Below are 22853 nucleotides of genomic sequence, written 5' to 3'. Positions count from 1 at the left end.
CAAATTACATTGATTCCTCTCACGGTCTCGGTGCGGCGAAGCCACAAACTGTAGCAAGAATTTCAGAAATCTCCCAAATTTAACATTTCTGCCGTTTGCGCAGATAAAGTCCGAATTGCGTCAAATTAGAATCAGTTGTTAAACTCTTTGCGCTAAACGTACTTGAAGTGAAATAAATTAATTTGGAGCCACAGCGCCCCCTACAGATTTTATATGGAGGTTAAATGTTTAGTTTTGCGAAATTTTATGAAATTTGACACACAACTCAATTTTGGCCGCATCAAAAAAGTCAATGAGACCCATGTCATAATTGTTATGGCGTTGCCGTAGCAATGACCAAAACCTTCCATGTTATTCCAATGGGGAAATCGCCAGAACATGTTTACACTTTAGACTTTCACAAACTCCTCCCCCTCAGGGCGTTAGCCCTATTAACCTGAAATTTGGTGAGACTCATCTTCAGGACCATCAAAAGTTATCCACCTTTTTATTCAAAGAGTCACGGTGTCTGTGCGGCAAAGCCGCACATTTTGCCAAGAATTCAAAATAAAATGTCTTTTTGATGTAAAACAAAGGGGAGAAGATGTGACAGCGTCACAGATTCAGCAGTAGGCGTAATAAAAGGACAATTGGGGCGCGTTAGCGCCCCCTCCTCTTGTTGCGTGGCGGCGTGGCGAGGGCCGATCATTGTCGCTTGCGGCTATATTTCAGATTATTCCTGCTTCACAGGCAACAATTATGACCATTCACTTATAGAAGAAAACATAAACCAGCCCCAATAAAGCTCCTCAACAACTATTTTCATCAAAGAGATTTCAAAACTGTAATGAGTTTTTTAAGCCTCATTTTTTGTTGGAGTTTCATTTTTAAGTTATTGTTTTTACACCTTACTGGTAGTAAAGGATGTAAAACAAACAAATACATAAACAAATGCTATAATAATTGTGGAATGACTTGGACAGTCCCAGTGAATATTCCAAGAAAACAACAAGGCAACACCACCAGGCCAATTTACAGGTCAGATCGTGGCAGAGGCGAGACCGTTCCCAGTAAGTTTTCTCAGTTTTTCCAATTTTTCCTTTTTTGTTGTTTTTTTAAATCAATAAAACATCTATAATTGAACAAATGGCAGATATATAAAGGCCAAAGTGTGAAACATTCTTGGAGCGATCGTTCTGCATGTTCCTGTTGAACTCGCTCCAGCTCCATTTGTTCTTGTCATGTTCAGTTCCTCCTGAAGCTGCTGCGTCTGAGCTTTTCATGACCTCATAAAAAGTACTTTTACACCAGAACTGATTTTAGGAGTTTGTTTATGTCACAGGAATGTAAAGGTTAAGTTCACTTGGTAAATATAAATGACACTTTATGACAGAATCCATCTGTTTTTGGTGTTTGTGTGATGTAAATACCACAAATCAATCAGAGGAATGAAGAGAAACAAACACCCACATGACATTCTCCAAAGGAAATAGGCCTATTTTACTTTCCAAAGACAAAACAGAATTGTGTGCATTTTTTGCAGCTTTGTAAGTGGCTTTCCAAACGGAATAATAAAAACAAAAGTAAATGTATTATTCAACTTAAAGGTGCCGTATGTAACTGTTGTGTCCATCACTTCCTTTTTTCATAAAGAGGTTATTCCTGAATGTTCCACAGTACGACATAAAGCTCTATCTCTATGGGGACAAGCAGATGTCATTAGGCCAAGTTACATGTCAGATCTGTGGAGAGGCGACTCTGCTCGAAGAACACATTAGTGCTTTGACACGTTGTTCTTATTCACATTCATTTTGGCTTTAGAACAGCGTTTTTCAAAGTGAAAGTGGGGAGGACCACCAAAGCACAGCCAATCAGAGGCTCTTACTTCCTGGTTGAGAAGAAAAAGCTGCAGACGGCATGCAGCAGTCTCCTTTTGTCACAAACTCCTGCTGTTAAAATGTACTTTTTAGGTGAAAATGCTCATACAAAGAAGTTAAACTGAAGTAAAGTCTTGTAAATAAGGAAACGCTACAATATGATGCTCGCTCATTCCTCCCAGTCACCCCATGTGTCCAATGGCACTGGTGAAATACCTTGGCAGTAAAGGTTATTAGCCTCATTGTGCTGTGAACTGTCCAAACATCTCCTGTGCTCTCTCTGCGCTCGCTGATGTGTATCGTCTGTCTCCGTGTGTGTCCTCTGGCCCCTCTGCTGTCCCGCCGCCCGGGGCCCAGCGGGACTCCACCGTGTTATTGATGCAGGAGCTCTGAAAACATGATGAGGTGGACCACCAGACAATGGGGTGAGAGTGGGCGGGGCACAGAGGCAGCAGACTGGAGAGAGGAGGCGCGTCACTCGGCACATTGGCACATTTGTTTTGGCTGGACTCGCCTCTGGTCAGCACCAATCGCCTCACAATATATCAATATGTCTGAAGACGCGCTGACTGACAGACGCTGAGATATGAGTGTGATTCAAGACATAATAAATTACACAATGATTCAAATTCAACAAACTGTTTTCCCAGGACGAGGTCGGAAAATAATTGTCCAGGAGGAATCATCTTGTGCCATATTGTGAAGACCAGCAGAATATCCACACGATTCCCTCGTCACTGTTATTATCGTCATAACAGTCTTTCAGTGTGTGTTTTATTCATGCTTCTTAATCCTCTTGTCGGAGCTTCCATTAGTCAGGTCTTGGTTTGAAGTTCCCCCCAAACGATGCAGTTTTTTGCCCCACAAATCATAAGCAGACATGTGCTGAGCAGTTCTGCCACCAAATTGCATTTATTGCAATTACGATCGATTTAGTTTGTCCCAGAAAGTGTCTGAGAACCAGGACGTGCAGTGCAGTCATATAACCTGCTGTAATGTGTGTGAGCACATTGTTGGCCTCTGAAAAGTGTGAAACGCAATTATAAACTCCTCATGGTGAATAATTTAGATGCCAGGACTGAGTTTGGTAAGAGAAAAAAAAGTGTGGACAGTTGCAAAATGTTTAAAATGAAGTGGTTCTGTTTGTCATGTTTTTAAAGGTCCAATCAGCTTCAATGAGCTTTTAACCTCGTTACATCAGTGTTTCCATATCATTAGTTTACTCAAAGTTGTATTCTGATTTATTTCTGCATGTTTGAGTAAAAGTATTGTCCTGCAACTGAGGCTCGAGTGCTCAGAAAAGTCCTGTTTTCACCCACCCCCTATCCCCGCCCACACCAGGTGATACATGTACCTTTAAAAAATGTCACGTAGCTACTTAAGTAAATAAAAACACTCTAATGACAATTTTGCTGCTTGTTCCCATCCAACATTGTATTTATGTATGTTGTAAACACTTTTATAGTCAAATATGTTGTACTTTTAAACCCCACAACAACAAAACTAACTCTAACACACACATACCAAATACATACATATTTTTCATTATTTTATGTTTTTACTGACCAGTAATCGCACATAAGTTCACTTCCCAAAAAGCCAAATCCTCAAGTGCGTCGAACGTAAACTTATTTTAAACTCAGATGAAAAGAGTATGCAGTAAATAAAGTTTTATGTACTTAAGTGTATGTTAAGTGTACAGTAAACACTAAATACACACTTTGCAAACGATCAGTAAACTTAATTTGGCCATTTTACACCAATCATTTTTGCACATTTTTGAATATAAATGTTTGCTGTGTCAAAATTACATTCAACTTCATTTTATTTTATAATGCAAACTTTTTATGGGGATTGTGTGTCGTATGAGCAGTAATCTGTGATTCTACCACTGGTGAAAAGGATCTGAATCCAGGACCATGTGACAAGATGAATCCATGGATCTGTCAGATATCAAGAGAGATTTAATGATCTGATCAAGATCCTGACAAACACATGATACAATTGTATTACTATACTATACTATACTATATATATATATATATATATACCCTAACCCTAGCCCCCCATATATATATATATATATATATATATATATATATATATATATATATATATATATATATAATATTATATTGTATTATTATTACCACTTTAGCGTCCAGGCAGGTGTAAATGATGTGGACTATATATATAAAGACTATATCTGTGACCTGTGGGAGTTTAGAGTTTGTTTCGTCGCAGGTTCCATTGACTTTCAGTTCTGAACAGAAAGTCAATGGACCTATTTCTGTTACTAGGCCGTTTTAGATCAGTATTTCAGTTTATGAAGTATTAGTACATTGGCCTGAAATATTATTATAGACTAAAACTTAACTTTTCCTCAGTTTGAAAAGGTAAAACCCACAGCAGTTTGCAAACTTCTCCCACCTCAGCAAAATGAGAAGATGGAACAGCCTTTGACAAATGGCCTGATATTTACACAATCAGTGCAGTTCTTGTGGTCAGTTCTTTCCGCCCTGTCCCACTGTAAGTGTCTGTGAGACAGTTCTTAATGAGGCCTCAGTGACAGAAGCTCCTCCAAACCATCTCAGCTCACGCTCTGATGCTCCACGCTCAGATCGGCTCCTGTTTATTGTGTTTATTGTGTTTATTGTGTTTATTGGAATCAGGAGATGAAGTTCCTGTACTTGGCTTTTCAGTGCTTTTCCTGCCTGGATTCGCTGTAGTTTCTTGTACTTTGTTGTATTCCTGCTGCAGACACGTTCAAAGGTAAACATGTTACACATTACAAATTAATTTCCCATTCACCACTTTTTATGGATTCAGATGTTGGAATGATCTGATATGGAGCTTTGGAACAGTATATAGTACTAGTGTTTTACGATGTTTGCCAAACACATTCCAAACACCTTTAGCTTGGAATTAAATATGTTTTATTGAGCTAACTATAACCCATCAAACCATGTGCTGCTCCTGACCACTGCCTGCCCCGGCGGCTTTAGAGGATGGGTCAAATGCAGAGGACAAATAAAGACTAATCTTCTTTACTAATGACTGTTGTGGCTCAGATAAGATGCATTTGAGACATTTTCAGTTTCAAGTTTATTTTGTCACAATAGATGAATTTATCCTAATAAAACTCATTTTCAGTGTGAGCGAGTGAGGGCGGGGCATCCCAGAGGCTGTAGTAATAGTTCCTCTTAATGGAATAATCCCCGTGTACCTGCCCGATGTGCTCCGGGGCCCGGGGCCTGGGGCCTGGGGCCAGTCTGGGCTGAGTTGTCTCTTCTCGGCTCCTCGGTCTTTGACCCACGAGTCAAGCATGGGACCTTTTTAGTTCTTTCATGACTTTTCAGGTGCATTCTGTTGCTATGGTGACGTGGCTCAGTCAAAACACACACATTTTCCCTGAGAAGAGTTTGAGAATAGTAGCATTTATTTTCTTGTTGAGTTGTACATGACAAGTCTTTATTGATATCATCTTCTTCAGCAGGTGAAACATATTAAACTAACGTGAAAGAAAGGAACTTAATTAGTAATAATGTTATCTTTTAAAGTAATTGATGATTGAATACTTAATTAATACTTATCCTACTCTGAGTAAGCCCCACCCACAAGTATCTGAGTTCTCAGACTTGATCCTCAGATTGAGAATGACTCTTGGATAAGAACTGAAACGTCCAGATGACTTGAATCTTATTCTACAATAAAACTCTCCTGGACAAACTTTGATCTTTTCAGTAACACACTGTGTGTGAGATTCTGTAATGACTTTGTATCACATGAACTGCCAGAAACTATTTTCACCTTTTATCAATGAGTCTTATGTTGACTTATGTACGTAGAGCTCTGTTATTCAAATACTGCCTGTATTTCTAACTAACGTCTAATCATTACAAACACGAACAGAGCCTCAGCTACAACGACTTGTCTCTAAGTTTAAACTTGCTGTTGCTTCTCTCCTCTGCACATGCTCAGTTAGAGCTTCTCTTCTCCTCTGCACGTGCTCAGTTAGAGCTTCTTTTCTCCTCTGCACGTGCTCAGTTAGAGCTTCTCTTCTCCTCTGCACATGCTCAGTTAGAGCTTCTCTTCTCCTCTGCACGTGCTCAGTTAGAGCTTCTCTTCTCCTCTGCACATGCTCAGTTAGAGCTTCTCTTCTCCTCTGCACGTGCTCAGTTAGAGCTTCTCTTCTCCTCTGCACATGCTCAGTTAGAGCTTCTCTTCTCCTCTGCACGTGCTCAGTTAGAGCTTCTCTTCTCCTCTGCACATGCTCAGTTAGAGCTTCTCTTCTCCTCTGCACGTGCTCAGTTAGAGCTTCTCTTCTCCTCTGCACATGCTCAGTTAGAGCTTCTCTTCTCCTCTGCACGTGCTCAGTTAGAGCTTCTCTTCTCCTCTGCACATGCTCAGTTAGAGCTTCTCTTCTCCTCTGCACGTGCTCAGTTAGAGCTTCTCTTCTCCTCTGCACGTGCTCAGTTAGAGCTTCTCTTCTCCTCTGCACATGCTCAGTTAGAGCTTCTCTTCTTTGCACGTGCTCAGTTAGAGCTTCTCTTCTCCTCTGCACGTGCTCAGTTAGAGCTTCTCTTCTCCTCTGCACATGCTCAGTTAGAGCTTCTCTTCTTCTCTGCACGTGCTCAGTTAGAGCTTCTCTTCTCCTCTGCACGTGCTCAGTTAGAGCTTCTCTTCTCCTCTGCACGTGCTCAGTTAGAGCTTCTCTTCTCCTCTGCACGTGCTCAGTTAGAGCTTCTCTTCTCCTCTGCACGTGCTCAGTTAGAGCTTAGAGTTTGAGGCAATGTTGTCCTCAGAGCTCATGCACTGACCTTTAACCTTTCTGCTCAGGCTGTAAAGGCTCATGTTGGAGAGCAGAACATGAACGAGCCTCTGAACACGGTCACAGACTGAGCAGCTGTGGGAGAAGAACAACCAGGCTTCCAGCAGTACTGCTCAGTGGCCTGTAGAGGGCCTAAAAGACACTGTGACTTCAGCTGCTGAAGTGAGGGGGAAAGGAGCATATTTGGATATATTTCGGAACAATTTAAAGATAGTTGTGACACACTGTAATTTTAGATTTTATTGGTCAATCACTGCTTGCCTTGATTGCCCTGACCACACGCCACCGTTATATTTATATCTTGAGTTTTTGTGCTGCTTCTTTGGCCAGGTCTTTGTAAAATTACCGCTAACTATGTTCTCAACTGACCTGCTAAAATAAGGAATACATTACATACATTTTGGCTTCATTAGGGCTAATTAACGAAAGATGAGATTGACAAATAGAGGGGTAAATTATCAGTGGATTAGTGTGGCCTTGGCTTCAGTACCCAAAGTATATTTTGACCTAGGACAGATAATCCCCAGGTTTACTCTGTCCTAGGCCAAACGGCACTCCAGGTTGGTCTGGGCGGGGGCTTATCTGGCCCGTTTTACCGCTTTTGTGGATTTGTAGTCCGTCCAGTCCAGTCTGGAGGAAGTAACTCAGGAAACCACAGCTTCCAGTAAAAACATACAATTAGAAATAGCGAGAATTATGCTTTTGGGCTCGAAACAACCAAGATGGCGGTCGGAGAGGAGGAAACAATGATGTATGTGGTGGACAAGATCAGTGCTGTAACGGGTCAGCTGGAAAATCCCATGAAGCAACAGGGTAAAAATGGAAAGAGTGGAGAGAATGGTGACAGGCGAAGACAATGACATAGTGAGCAGGAATAAGAAGCAGAGGTAGAGTGTCCCGGGACGGTTCGGGCAGCTGACAATAATATTCGGCCAGTGGAAATCTCAACCACTGCAACTGTTTACAAGAGGCAGTAAAAACGCCACGGTCTTTCGGGAGCGTGTCAAAATGCCCTCGAAAGCCTGACCACTAAAGAGACCGGAGCAGGACAAACTTCAGAGATACAAGAGGGACATGTCACGCTGAATCGACTTTAATGAGCTTTTTTATCCCAGTCAAAGCTGTATTTGGATTGATTTTTGATGATTCCAGTCTCAACCATGTCATGATGTCTCAGTAAAGAAGTGAAGAACCTCCAGTCTCGTCCCATCGATGGAGAAGCAGGACGCTGGACATTTGGTTTCTCTGGATGAATTCACTTACAGAATATTCTTAGTCTCTAAATCTTTTCAGTGGGAAATGGTCAAATGAAAAGCAGATAACATTTGCAACGTCTGTTCAACTGGACAGAGTTCGGGGCTCACGGAGCTCATGTGGTTAGAAGTACCCGCTTTGACCCCGTCTTTTCCCAATATGACAATCCATTACAGCAAATGTGGAGGCTTCGTGTTCTTCTTCTACAGCCTGTGAGATATTAATCCAGCTCAATATAAAGGTGCTAATGGTTTAATTGCTGCATAAACAGTGACATTTGTGAGGAAACTCCCAGTAAAGTGTTTGCCCAAACCAAAACCATGAAAGATTTAATGCAAAAGTCTGACACAAACTATGCAAAATGGATTAAAATAAGTTTTTACCACATTTGAAATTCTCTCCACTCAAATTCCAGGAAGAACTGTGAACCAGGAACCACATTCAACAGCAACACAAAACCTCTTAATGAGTTGACGCTCCAACAGGCCAAAGAGTCGAGCCTTTTCAGACGAACAGAGACGTCCACAAACACATGAGAAAACACCGGAGGAAATGAGGAGGTTTGATATATTTCCAAATACAAAAGTGTAAAGTGACAATTCACAGTCGGCTGTAAACAAAGGAGCGTTGTTTTAATAAAGGAACAGGACGTGACAGAGAAAATGGAATAAATCAGCTTTGGTCTTATAATACAGGATGAAAACATTGGCTTCTACAAAACATATTTAATAAACCATTACACAAAATAACACTCTTTGGTGTTTGTCCCGAAATAAAGCTGGGAACACAATAACACATTTAGCACCATTTAAACAAGGACAGAACAATATGTAACGATGTTTGAAAGCTTGAATTCTCGTGAAACAATGATAAAACATGAAGGCACATCTGAATTATTTCTATTCTATTCAACATCCAGCTTCTATTTTCCTCTGGAGTGTTAAGGCAGCATGGATCTTACCCACAATGCACCTCTTTGGTTGAAGTAAACATGTTGTAAAGGCTGGTTACTGTGGGTCACTTTCTTAATACGAATAGCAGCAATATAAAGTCACATGAATTCAGTCCTTTATAAACTTGTTTGCGTCGCTCGTAGCGGCCAAACTTCATGTTAACAGCATAAACATGACATTCTAACACTTTCTTTGTGTACCAGACCTCAAATATTTACTACACAATCTATTTCATACACATTTATTCATTCATTTTGTGGCTGTCATAAGAAGCCACACTTTAACACACATTCCACCCTTTGTCTTTGCATTGCACCCATTCCTAACATGGGGTAAATAAGACTTATTACAATATTAAGTGTGATTAATTCTCTAAACAGTATATGTATGTCTGGAATGTCCTTTTGAAGTATAAATGCTTCAGGTTTATATATATTTTTTTAAAAGTAATATAAAAACATAACAATAACAGAAGAAGAACTAAACATTTTTTGGTTCAGTTTGGGTCAGTAAATATGTTTGTACAGTAAACGAGTTGGATAAACAGTAACACTGAATATTAACATTTAATGGCAACGAAAAGCTTGAGATCGACGTGAAGCAAAAATCGATCAGAGTGAGAAATGCTGTTCGTACAAACTCGTGTGATCGAAGGGTTAAAGATGCACTATGTAACTTTACTGCGAAGGGTCCGCCACCTGCTTGTCTGTATGAAGAGGTTTGTGCTTCACTAGGAATGTTCCACAATACAGTATTAGACCTATAGATCGTGCATTTATTTGTTCATATTTTGCAGAAAAATCTCTTGAAAAACACACATTCTTACTATGGGCTCGTCTCTCCACGGATCTGACTTGTAATTCGACCTGGTGGCATCGTGTGCGTGTCTCCATGGAGAAAGAGACGTTTAACATATCTATGGAGCAGATGGCGGGCTTGAAAAGTGCACCTTTAACAGACGTTTCCCCCAGATCTGATCTGAATCGGGCCTGGGCAGAGGTACATGTTTTTAAAAGCCTTTTGCTCAGCGCTGCAGCCCCGCTCTGCTCAGCGCTGCAGCCCCGCTCTGCTCAGCGCTGCAGCCCCGCTCTGCTCAGCGCTGCAGCCCCGCTCTGCTCAGCGCTGCAGCCCCGCTCTGCTCAGCGCTGCAGCCCCGCTCTGCTCCAGACTGAGCGACTCTAGATGAAATAGATTTTTCTAATATCGTTCTGGTTTATGTTTGTCTCTGAACAGCACAAGAGGAATGACAAAGTGCCTGACTGTGTTTATCCTAATGCTTTCCATGTATTTATAATAGCTGCGTCGTGCTATCTATCCATCTCCAGGCTGTGTATATAGGCCACGTATGAAGTATGAGAGTGAACTTTATCTTTGGCATCTGGCACGGCTCGTGCTGAGGAATGGGCCTAGCTCTCCGTCTCTCCGTGGACGTTCTCCATGTGCACTTTGAGGTAGTCGTTCCTGGTGAACTTCTTGTGGCACAGCTGACACTCTGCCATCGGACGGTTCGGGTTGTGAGTGAGTTTGTGTCGACTCAGCATCTTCTTCAGGCTGAAGGACAGATCGCACACCTGCAGAGAGACAAATGGTACAGTAATGTCCAGTTCAGTTAAGTCCAGTCATATTTACTACAGAATAAGGCTCAAATATGTCGTCAAATTCCCTTTTAAGAACTTTTCTTTCCCAATGTAAAGTTCCTTCATCAAAAAACATGAAAGGATTGTCTTTTAACCCGTAGGTGTGTCTGACTCCGCCCCTGCATGTGAGCCTGACTCCGCCCTTGCAGGTGAGCCTGACTCCGCCCTTGCAGGAGAGCCTGACTCCGCCCTTGCAGGTGTGTCTGACTCCGCCCCTGCAGGTGAGCCTGACTCCGCCCCTGCAGGTGTCTGACTCCGCCCTTGCAGGTGTGTCTGACTCCGCCCCTGCAGGTGAGCCTAACTCCGCCCCTGCAGGTGAGCCTGACTCCGCCCCTGCAGGTGTCTGACTCCGCCCTTGCAGGTGTGTCTGACTCCGCCCCTGCAGGTGAGCCCGACTCCGACCCTGCAGGTGAGCCTGACTCCGCCCCTGCAGGTGTCTGACTCCGCCCTTGCAGGTGTGTCTGACTCCGCCCCTGCAGGTGAGCCTGACTCCGCCCCTGCAGGTGTCTGACTCCGCCCTTGCAGGTGTGTCTGACTCCGCCCCTGCAGGTGAGCCTAACTCCGCCCCTGCAGGTGAGCCTGACTCCGCCCCTGCAGGTGTCTGACTCCGCCCTTGCAGGTGTGTCTGACTCCGCCCCTGCAGGTGAGCCCGACTCCGACCCTGCAGGTGAGCCTGACTCCGCCCCTGCAGGTGTCTGACTCCGCCCTTGCAGGTGTGTCTGACTCCGCCCCTGCAGGTGAGCCTGACTCCGACCCTGCAGGTGTGTCTGACTCCGCCCCTGCTTGTGTCTGACTCCACCCCTGCAGATGTGTCTGACTCCGCCCCTGCATGTGTCTGACTCCGCCCCTGCATGTGTCTGACGCCGCCCCTGCAGGTGTGTCTGACTCCGCCCCTGCAGGTGAGCCTTACTCCGCCCCTGCAGGGGTTTTTAGACCACAAAACTTCCAATTAACCAAGTTTGACCTAAACATTTAATACAATTGACTAGTATAGAATGTATAGTATAGAATGCAACTAAAATACCATATTTACAGTTCAGCAGCAAAAAGGGTTGATTTAGTGTTCAGTCTCTAAATGAGCTAAAACACTTTGTTTTGATTCATCTCAAGTCATTTGTAGTTTCCCTTCTTACACCAGAAATCACTTAATCCAGGCCTTATAATGACACAAAATGGTTATGATATTACCAGTGATGAACTACATGTGCTTAACCAATCAAACTGTGCGAGGAAAAGAAAGAGGGACATTTGATTTCAGTCTCAATGAGGCAGAACATGAGGCAGTTCCTCTCATCCTTCGTCTCTCTGACTCCTCCTCGTCTTAATGTGGCTTCCCTTGGGTCTTCCAGCTCTCACATGACTCGCTCACAACATTGCTCCTGCACTTACCCCGTCTAATGCCCAAAGTTAGTGGGAAAGGTTCAAAGTGCTCCAAACTCCACTGATATGATGGATGAATAAAGACTGTCTGGCTGAGGTGAAGGTTGGAGGTGGAGAGCATGAGAAAACACATGTTCAGGTAACGCAGCCGTAAAACTCTCCTTCCATTCTGACATCGTTTGGCTTGTGATCCGCTTTCATTCTTTTCCACTTGATCGTCCCAGACTTTTTCTAATCTTATCTTTCCTCTTATGAAATATACCGCAGTCAAGTCCAAAGTCTTAGTCACACTCGGTGCGTTTTGGCCTCTGAAATCAGCCGCAGCGAGAGGGGAACGCCGGCGACGTAACATCCATCACAAACATGATGACTGTTCGGTCCTCCATCCATCAGGCTGATCCTTCACTGGCCCGAGCACAGCCGCAGTCCAGCTCTCGGAGGAGCCCAGCGTGGGGCCTCCTCGCCCCGTCTGCCAACAGCCCCGGCCCCGTGAATCACATCCAGAGACGTCATTTACATGTGCGGGCGAGCCAAAGGTGGAAGCTATGAATGAGCAGATTTCTTTGATTCAAATCCTTTCAAACGAGCTACAAATGTGCGTCGGTAAAATGTTTAGAAATGTGAAAATGGTGAAGCGGTGGCAGGAACCGGCGAGCCCCGGGGCCCGAACCCACTCCTGCCCCGAGTGCTCCCAGTCTGGTCCTGATAGAAGTCGACAAAATGTTTAATGCTGTTTTGACAGACAATGCATTCAGGGGCCTCCAGCTCCTCGGGCCCCCGCCCCGATGCCGTTTTGTCTCCACGTCAAAATAAAATCCACATGTTTTGTGTTTTTTCTTCCATTTTTCTTTAATAGTGAAGAATTATTTACATGAACGAGCAAAGAGGATCCAGATGAAACGTTCCATGTCGTTGTGAGACACTTTGTGAGGAGACGGATGTGAGAGCGATCTGGTGCTGTCCACGACAACTGGGACGAAGACACGAAGTGAAGCCACAAGAACGTCACGTTTAGAGCGATGGAGAGACACACGTTTGTCTGAATTAAACTTTACTGCAGTTTTCTAGAGACTTTTCCAGAGCCAAGTTTGTGTTTGCTCTGTGGTTTGTGTTTGTTCCAAGTTGACATGAACATTGATATCAGGGAGGGCATCTGACTTATCTTAACTATATTTATCGTGGACGTGTTTTGCACTCAACGATGAGGTTTTAGCTGTAGAGCGACTTTAAAAGATACAACTCAATTATCTACAAAGTAAACTTCTAATTAAGTCTAATCCATCTTTGGTTTTCTGAATTATGAAAGTAAAGTTCTGATAAGATGAAAAGTGTTGATGAAAAAACCTGTGGTAATTTCATCCTCTGAATGTGAGACAGAGTGAAGCTCCTGTCGCTGGAGAAATGTGATCACAATCTGTCTCTGGACCAGTGCCAGAGCAGACACACAACCACACACACAACCACACACACAACCACACACACAACTACACACACAACCACACACACAACCACACACACAACCACACACACAACCACACACACAACCACACACACAACCACACACACAACCACACACACAACCACACACACAACCACACACACAACCACACACACAACTACACACACAACCACACACACAACCACACACACAACCACACACACAACCACACACACAACCACACACACAACCACACACACAACCACACACACAACTACACACACAACCACACACACAACCACACACACAACCACACACACAACCACACACACAACCACACACACAACCACACACACAACCACACACACAACCACACACACAACCACACACACAACCACACACACAACCACACACACAACTACACACACAACCACACACACAACCACACACACAACCACACACACAACCACACACACAACCACACACACAACCACACACACAACCACACACACAACCACACACACAACCACACACACAACCACACACACAACCACACACACAACCACACACACAACCACACACACAACCACACACACAACCACACACACAACCACACACACAACTACACACACAACCACACACACAACCACACACACAACCACACACACAACCACACACACAACCACACACACAACCACACACACAACCACACACACAACCACACACACAACTACACACACAACCACACACACAACACACACACAACTACACACACAACCACACACACAACTACACACACAACTACACATATACACACACACACAACACACACACAACTACACATATACACACACACACAAACACACACACACACACACACACACACACACATATACACACAACCACATCATAATAGTTTGGGAGAAAGTGTAAAATAGAAGATTCAGAGTTTGATGTTACAAAGCTGCTCACATAATTGTAATCTATTTGAAAACTTGAAATAAAGTATTTTACTGCTGTTTGGTCTTGGTTTCAATCATCATGAACAATGGTTAAATCGTGACTTTGTTTCTCAGTAGTTGTAACAGTGTAATAAGGTGTAATAGTGTTTGAACATCAGCACGACTCTTGTTGGAGTGTTTCAGACTCACGTCACACTGGAAAGGCTTCTCTCCCGTGTGCGTCCTCATGTGCTCGTCCAGCCCGCGCTTTTGGCTAAAGGCTTTGTTGCATTCGGTGCATTTGTACGGCTTCTCCTGCAAAGATACAGAGAAAGAAACAGAAATGACTTTACTCATATTTGTTCACTGAGATTAAATGACCTTTTGAGGTTTACTGGGTTGAACATCAGGAGAGCGAGAGCTCAACGAGCACCGTTTGTATTCATGTTGTTTCATACACTCTGCATCTCCTCTCACACGTCTAACCCGGTCTGGCTCCATCATGAGGCGTCCCTCTGATGTACTATGTACTCAGTAATACTCTCAGACATCCGTTTGAGCCACAAAGAGACTTCAAGAGTACAAAAACAGCACATAAAGTGTGAAATACAAAATAGATTTCCTGACAAGTACAGTAAATGATGGAGGCATGGAAACTTGAAAACGTTCAGCTAAACTTCTTTCACACCCTTGTGTTGTCTGTGCGAGCTTATCCTGCAGTGGAATGACAGATTGTACAGCCCCTGCAGTTGGAAGGAAATGACCAGCGTAGGGGCCATCAAAAACACATGGATTCCTCAAAAGAGCAAGAAAAACAGGGCAGAGAAAAGCTCTTTGAACGTGCATCAGAGCGCTGCACGCTGGGGCTGTAGAGTATCAGTGCGGAGCCTCCACACCTCATCAGTTTACCCAGGAACATTTCCTCTGTGCAATCTGAGGCCCAGCGACATGTCAGTCAAAGACACTATCTCACCACGGGTGAGCACCCAAACCATTTCTGTCCCGTGTGTGGAAGGAAAACAGGAGTTTCCCAAAACCAAGAGGAAAAAGTCTCTTGGAAAACTCTGAGGATGTAAAACATACAGTAAATGTGCAAGTTCAACAGAATTGTCACAGTCTTGTTAAGATATTACATATTTAAGTTATGTAAACTTCCAAATTTGCATCACAAGTTAGTATCGCCTGCTCTTTATTTAATGGTCTAGCATAATAAGATAAGAGCGAAAACGTATGATTCATTTGACTGGGATTGAAGTTACTCAAGATGAAATGAAAGATCCACATGTAAGAAACTGTATTCTTTTTATCTACCTCTCAAAAAATGCATAGTTTTATATTTGTAAAATATAAAATGAATTATAGTGAATACTTCACTCTAATAGTCCGATAGTGGATATAAAACAGAGAGTAAAACACAGATATGTGCCGACCCTTCCCAGTGTCAGTCTCTCTCTGGGAAGCTGTTTTTGACAAATCTGGCTGATAGCGAAAGGCTTGGGCCATTTAAAGCTTAGTTGTCATGGGAACGGGGTGAATGCAGGAAGTAAAGGGTCCTGGGAAAGGAGCTATCAAGGGGGCGGGGCCAGGAGCGCCCAGTGACACGCGATACAAAGAGGTAAAGATCAGGTTCAGAGCAACTGTTGTGGCACAATAAGAAGGAGAAAAGTGCGAGGCCGGAGGAGGGAGCAGTCTGAGGCTTTCCAGAGCAGAATGTGCAGCACGTTATTAATATGTGTCAATTATGTTATTACCCCATTTATTACAAAGTCTTAGAAACGGTTGAATGCAGCTAAAATATGCTATAAAGTAGATGTATTAGTGTAAAATGTCCAATGTTGATGTGACATGTCAACAATGCACAGATTCCCTAAAACATTGTTCTAGTTTGTGTAGAACGTGTTTCCTCTGGAGGTCGACAGCCTCGTGTTAAATAATACAACCGCCACACGGGGCGCCGCTTCTGGAATGAGCTGAACAATCAAACACACTGAGGATATTGTCTTTTTAGGACATTTGAATTTTGTTGGACGTGAACCATAAGAAAGCAACGACCACTTTGATCCAATCAGAGACGTCAGAGTATGAGAACCACATGGAAACCACGGCCATTAAGGTTCGGGCCCCAAACTATTGAGAAGATCACAATCGTTTTTTACCTGGTTAAATAAAGGTGAATTATTTATCATTTTGAATAGTTTTTAATTGTTAGTTTCTACTACACCTCCACCTGAGATAGCCCCGCCCTCTTCCCTCCAGCCTGACTCCTATTGGCTGATCTGTGCTGCACCAGGGCTCAGGGCTCCACGTTTCTCTGAGGGTGGTGCTTCTTCAGTGGATCTGGTGTTCCTCTCGGGTTGTTGTGTGTATGATTTATCAGAGTCGACAGAGAGAGTTTTTATCCAGGAACATGTTTTTATGAACTCAGAAGTTACTCCACAACTCGAGTAAATTCAGCCTGATTCTAGCGAGACGTATTTTGTCACTCGGAAAGTCAAATACTTTTCTTCCTGTGGTAAATGGTTGTTATAGTTGTGTTTGAACATAATGAAGTTTTACTAAAATCCTTCCTCTTTTCACTGCTCTTGACCCATCTTTCTATCCGCTCGCTCATGGCGCTCTGCCTGAAGCCTTCCCTCTCAGAACAGCTCCATATGACCAAGGAAAAAACAGCAGAAGCTAAAGGTCAGGGGTCAAAATGCACATGGATGGATTGAGTTGATGCTGCGTACCCAGAATGCATCATTGTGACCCTGGTAACATCGAACATCTGTACCTGCCGACCTCGTCTCCTTCCGCATCTGTTCACCCGGCGACCTCTGACCTGGCCTCTCTCAACAGTGACCACTCTCCACTAAGAGTTCATGTATAAATGTTTGTTTCTCTTTGGTCCGTGTCTTGTTAAGATGAAGTCTCATCCAGTCAACACTGTCTTTCACTGGCTCACGTTAACAGGGTCCTTCACAGAGTTTATGTTATCGAGTCACGCTGTGGCCAGCTCTGCATTTATGTGGAGTGGATCTGTCTTTTACAATATGAAGTCTAAAAAGAGTTCAAACATAAGCCACGTTTCAACTGGCCCCGGGGCCGCTTCGCCCTGGAGCGCTTCGGTTCTTTTTCATGGTGGAATGTGTTTTTGTTGCTCTGGATCTGCTACGCAAGCGACTGACGTCACCAAAACTAACGAATAATAATATTATACTTAAAAATTTACTTTGTAAGGCCAATGCCAGTGCTGTAAGACGTGTTAAACGCCTTTAAATCCAAGCTGAGCATTAGAGACTTTTTTATAACCTGTTATTTTAAATCTTGTTTTTTTTCTATTTATGTCTTTGTAAATGTTGTTGGCCTGGGTTTTTATGTCAATGGGGTTCTCCTGGTGAGATAAGGGTGAAATCAAATAAAGAAGTAAAGAAAAATAAACAAGAAAAAAAAACATCCAGTTTATTGCATTGATTTCACTTCTCTACACCTGCATTTTAACACACAGAGAACAGGTGTTCTAGTCCTGGTTTAGACCTGGTTTAGTCCTGGTTTAGTCCTGGTTTAGTCCTGGTTTATTCCTGGTTTAGTCCTGGTTTAGTCCTGGTTTATTCCTGGTTTAGTCCTGGTTTAGACCTGGTTTAGTCCTGGTTTAGTCCTGGTTTAGTCCTGGTTTATTCCTGGTTTAGTCCTGGTTTAGTCCTGGTTTATTCCTGGTTTAGTCCTGGTTTAGTCCTGGTTTATTCCTGGTTTAGTCCTGGTTTAGACCTGGTTTAGTCCTGGTTTAGTCCTGGTTTAGTCCTGGTTTATTCCTGGTTTAGTCCTGGTTTAGTCCTGGTTTAGACCTGGTTTAGACCTGGTTTAGACCTGGTTTAGACCTGGTTTATTCCTGGTTTAGTCCTGGTTTAGACCTGGTTTAGTCCTGGTTTAGTCCTGGTTTAGTCCTGGTTTAGACCTGGTTTAGACCTGGTTTAGACCTGGTTTAGTCCTGGTTTAGTCCTGGTTTAGTCCTGGTTTAGTCCTGGTTTAGACCTGGTTTAGACCTGGTTTAGACCTGGTTTATTCCTGGTTTAGTCCTGGTTTAGTCCTGGTTTATTCCTGGTTTAGTCCTGGTTTAGTCCTGGTTTAGACCTGGTTTAGACCTGGTTTAAACCTGGTTTAGACCTGGTTTAGTCCTGGTTTAGTCCTGGTTTAGTCCTGGTTTAGTCCTGGTTTAGACCTGGTTTAGACCTGATTTAGTCCTGGTTTAGTCCAGGTTTAGTCCTGGTTTAGTCCTGGTTTAGTCCTGGTTTAGTCCTGGTTTATTCCTGGTTTAGTCCTGGTTTAGTCCTGGTTTAGACCTGGTTTAGACCTGGTTTAAACCTGGTTTAGACCTGGTTTAGTCCTGGTTTAGTCCTGGTTTAGTCCTGGTTTAGTCCTGGTTTAGACCTGGTTTAGACCTGGTTTAGTCCTGGTTTAGCCCTGGTTTAGTCCTGGTTTAGTCCTGGTTTAGTCCAGGTTTAGTCCTGGTTTAGTCCTGGTTTAGTCCTGGTTTAGTCCAGGTTTAGTCCTGGTTTAGTCCTGGTTTAGTCCTGGTTTAGTCCTGGTTTAGTCCAGGTTTAGTCCTGGTTTAGTCCTGGTTTAGTCCTGGTTTAGTCCTGGTTTATTCCTGGTTTAGTCCTGGTTTAGTCCTGGTTTAGACCTGGTTTAGACCTGGTTTAGACCTGGTTTAGACCTGATTTAGTCCTGGTTTAGTCCAGGTTTAGTCCTGGTTTAGTCCTGGTTTAGTCCAGGTTTAGACCTGGTTTAGTCCTGGTTTAGACCTGGTTTAGTCCTGGTTTAGTCCTGGTTTAGTCCTGGTTTAGTCCTGGTTTAGTCCAGGTTTAGTCCTGGTTTAGTCCTGGTTTAGTCCTGGTTTAGTCCTGGTTTATTCCTGGTTTAGTCCTGGTTTAGTCCTGGTTTAGACCTGGTTTAGACCTGGTTTAGACCTGGTTTAGACCTGATTTAGTCCTGGTTTAGTCCAGGTTTAGTCCTGGTTTAGTCCTGGTTTAGTCCTGGTTTAGTCCTGGTTTAGACCTGGTTTAGTCCTGGTTTAGTCCTGGTTTAGTCCTGGTTTAGACCTGGTTTAGTCCTGGTTTAGTCCTGGTTTAGACCTGGTTTAGTCCTGGTTTAGTCCTGGTTTAGTCCTGGTTTAGTCCTGGTTTAGTCCAGGTTTAGTCCTGGTTTAGTCCTGGTTTAGTCCTGGTTTAGTCCTGGTTTATTCCTGGTTTAGTCCTGGTTTAGTCCTGGTTTAGACCTGGTTTAGACCTGGTTTAGACCTGGTTTAGACCTGGTTTAGACCTGATTTAGTCCTGGTTTAGTCCAGGTTTAGTCCTGGTTTAGTCCTGGTTTAGTCCTGGTTTAGTCCTGGTTTAGACCTGGTTTAGTCCTGGTTTAGTCCTGGTTTAGTCCTGGTTTAGACCTGGTTTAGTCCTGGTTTAGACCTGGTTTAGACCTGGTTTAGACCTGGTTTAGTCCTGGTTTAGTCCTGGTTTAGTTCTAAGTGCAGTAGTCATTTTGATGTGGCGCATGTGCAAGAGTTTAGTTTTTTTCCCTTGCAATAAAACACCAGTAATAAAATAAATACGATAGACAAGTTGAATGCCGTACTGTGGAACATTCCAGGCAAAGTAGCTCCATGTGACAAGCAGCTGGTGAACTCCACATCAGAAACTGCACCTTTAACTTTGATCTACTTAGACTCACAAACTTTGATCTTTAAATGAATGAAAACCAAAGTAACTACGAAGCCCCAACAACAGAAGCGATTCTCCTTTTTGAATGGAAGTAAACGAGTAAAACAGATCTGTGGAATCCACCTGTCCAGAGAGGTCCCGGGACGTCTCCTCAGGCCGTCCATCAGTGTTCACGGTCTGGCCCCTCCCATTGCCTAAAGCCATGCATCTGTGACAAGGTAAACTGGCTAATTAGCGCGACTAAACACCAGGCTTCGATTAACGAGCATCGCCCCGGGTCCACGAGCCCTGTCAGAGATAACAGGCAGAACATGTTTAGAAGCACTCAACTCAGACATAACTTTAGTTGTCCTTCACGCAAGAAAAATGTGGATTAAATTAGCGATGTAGCGCAGGTGATAGCGAAAACGTAACTTTGCCTTTAACTTTGGAGGTTTCTCTGCAAACTCTGCTGTTCTGCACCTTCAATACTACAGAGTCAATCCAGAAAAGAACAATGAACGCTCCATTCATTAATTACATGTAGTAACAATGACAGCTCACACCATGTCATCAGGTGGTTTATCACATTTAATCATTTAAAGTGTGTTTCTGGATTGATATGAAAGCTTAGACAAGACAAAATACTACTAATGATAATTATATGCCTGTAAATATGAATCAATTAGGTTAAGTAGTGACTAGGATAATCTATGCCCTGCTCCCACTGACATTTGGATGAGCTTAAAACTCATTAATATTTCCTTTTAGAGCAGTGATGTTCCTCTACAGCAGAGTACATGGGGTTTTCACTCAGAAATGGCACGACTAAACTATTCCTTTAATATCGAAAATGATCCTAACGATTTTGAAATCGAGCAATACATTTCTTTTCTCGTTTGACCATGAAAATAATAATAAATATAACAATAGTAATAGCATGACATGGCATTTACAATAGCACTCACAGCACTTCTTCTTTCATTTGTTTTGTGTTAAAGTGCTACAAAGTCTTACAAAGAAAAAAAGCAAAGAAAAAAGCACTAAACCACTAAAAGCTTAACTCTTTTAATAAAAAAATGGTTTAATCTCTTTTCAGTTGCTTCCAAGATTTTAAACAGTACAGTAAAAAGTACACAAAAAGCTCCTATGTGTGATTTTAAAGTTGATCTGTCTAAATAACTATGACTCCATGAAGTCAGCAGCATATGTGCTTCATGTGTGCTTCATGTGTGCTTCATGTGTGCTTCATGTGTGCTTCATATGTGCTTCATGTGTGCTTCATGTGTGCTTCATGTGTGCTTCATGTGTGCTTCATGTGTGCTTCATGTGTGCTTCATATGTGCTTCATGTGTGCTTCATGTGTGCTTCATGTGTGCTTCATGTGTGCTTCATATATGCTTCATGTGTGCTTCATGTGTGCTTCATGTGTGCTTCATGTGTGCTTCATGTGTGCTTCATATATGCTTCATGTGTGCTTCATGTGTGCTTCATATGTGCTTCATGTGTGCTTCATATGTGCTTCATGTGTGCTTCATATGTGCTTCATGTGTGCTTCATGTGTGCTTCATGTGTGCTTCATATGTGCTTCATGTGTGCTTCATATGTGCTTCATATGTGCTTCATATTTGCTTCATGTGTGCTTCATGTGTGCTTCATGTGTGCTTCATGTGTGCTTCATGTGTGCTTCATGTGTGCTTCATATATGCTTCATATATGCTTCATGTGTGCTTCATGTGTGCTTCATGTGTGCTTCATATTTGCTTCATGTGTGCTTCATGTGTGCTTCATGTGTGCTTCATGTGTGCTTCATGTGTGCTTCATGTGTGCTTCATATATGCTTCATGTGTGCTTCATGTGTGCTTCATGTGTGCTTCATGTGTGCTTCATGTGTGCTTCATGTGTGCTTCATGTGTGCTTCATGTGTGCTTCATATGTGCTTCATGTGTGCTTCATGTGTGCTTCATGTGTGCTTCATGTGTGCTTCATATATGCTTCATGTGTGCTTCATATATGCTTCATGTGTGCTTCATGTGTGCTTCATGTGTGCTTCATATGTGCTTCATGTGTGCTTCATGTGTGCTTCATGTGTGCTTCATGTGTGCTTCATGTGTGCTTCATGTGTGCTTCATATGTGCTTCATGTGTGCTTCATATGTGCTTCATGTGTGCTTCATGTGTGCTTCATGTGTGCTTCATGTGTGCTTCATGTGTGCTTCATATGTGCTTCATGTGTGCTTCATATGTGCTTCATGTGTGCTTCATATGTGCTTCATGTGTGCTTCATGTGTGCTTCATGTGTGCTTCATATATGCTTCATGTGTGCTTCATGTGTGCTTCATGTGTGCTTCATGTGTGCTTCATGTGTGCTTCATGTGTGCTTCATGTGTGCTTCATGTGTGCTTCATGTGTGCTTCATATGTGCTTCATGTGTGCTTCATATGTGCTTCATGTGTGCTTCATGTGTGCTTCATGTGTGCTTCATATGTGCTTCATGTGTGCTTCATATGTGCTTCATGTGTGCTTCATATGTGCTTCATGTGTGCTTCATGTGTGCTTCATGTGTGCTTCATATATGCTTCATGTGTGCTTCATGTGTGCTTCATGTGTGCTTCATGTGTGCTTCATGTGTGCTTCATGTGTGCTTCATGTGTGCTTCATGTGTGCTTCATGTGTGCTTCATGTGTGCTTCATATGTGCTTCATATGTGCTTCATGTGTGCTTCATGTGTGCTTCATGTGTGCTTCATGTGTGCTTCATGTGTGCTTCATATGTGCTTCATGTGTGCTTCATGTGTGCTTCATGTGTGCTTCATGTGTGCTTCATGTGTGCTTCATGTGTGCTTCATGTGTGCTTCATGTGTGCTTCATGTGTACATTAAGAGGGCGTGTC

At 43.0% G+C, this 22853-nt stretch overlaps 2 protein-coding genes across 2 annotated transcripts in view; both read right to left on the bottom strand.

The window, feature by feature from the left end:
• palld (palladin, cytoskeletal associated protein) overlaps positions 1-22853 on the bottom strand; it is a 457154-nt gene that overhangs the window by 20030 nt on the left and 414271 nt on the right. The window lies entirely within an intron of this gene.
• Positions 10094-22853, bottom strand: part of prdm5 (PR domain containing 5) — an 83354-nt gene continuing 70594 nt past the window's right edge. Inside the window, exons 15-16 of the mRNA XM_072438406.1 lie at positions 14501-14605; positions 10094-10465 (exon numbers count right to left, since the gene is read on the bottom strand). Coding sequence (XP_072294507.1) covers positions 10301-10465; positions 14501-14605 — 270 coding nt within the window. The 3' untranslated portion in view covers positions 10094-10300. The remainder of the gene's footprint in view (positions 10466-14500; positions 14606-22853) is intronic.

Source organism: Eucyclogobius newberryi, unplaced genomic scaffold, assembly GCF_026437365.1.
Source record: "Eucyclogobius newberryi isolate DKJ021-1_F unplaced genomic scaffold, fEucNew1.0.hap1 SCAF_9, whole genome shotgun sequence".
NCBI classification, from domain to species: domain Eukaryota; kingdom Metazoa; phylum Chordata; class Actinopteri; order Gobiiformes; family Gobiidae; genus Eucyclogobius; species Eucyclogobius newberryi.
This window is presented reverse-complemented; position numbering and strand designations above follow the sequence as displayed.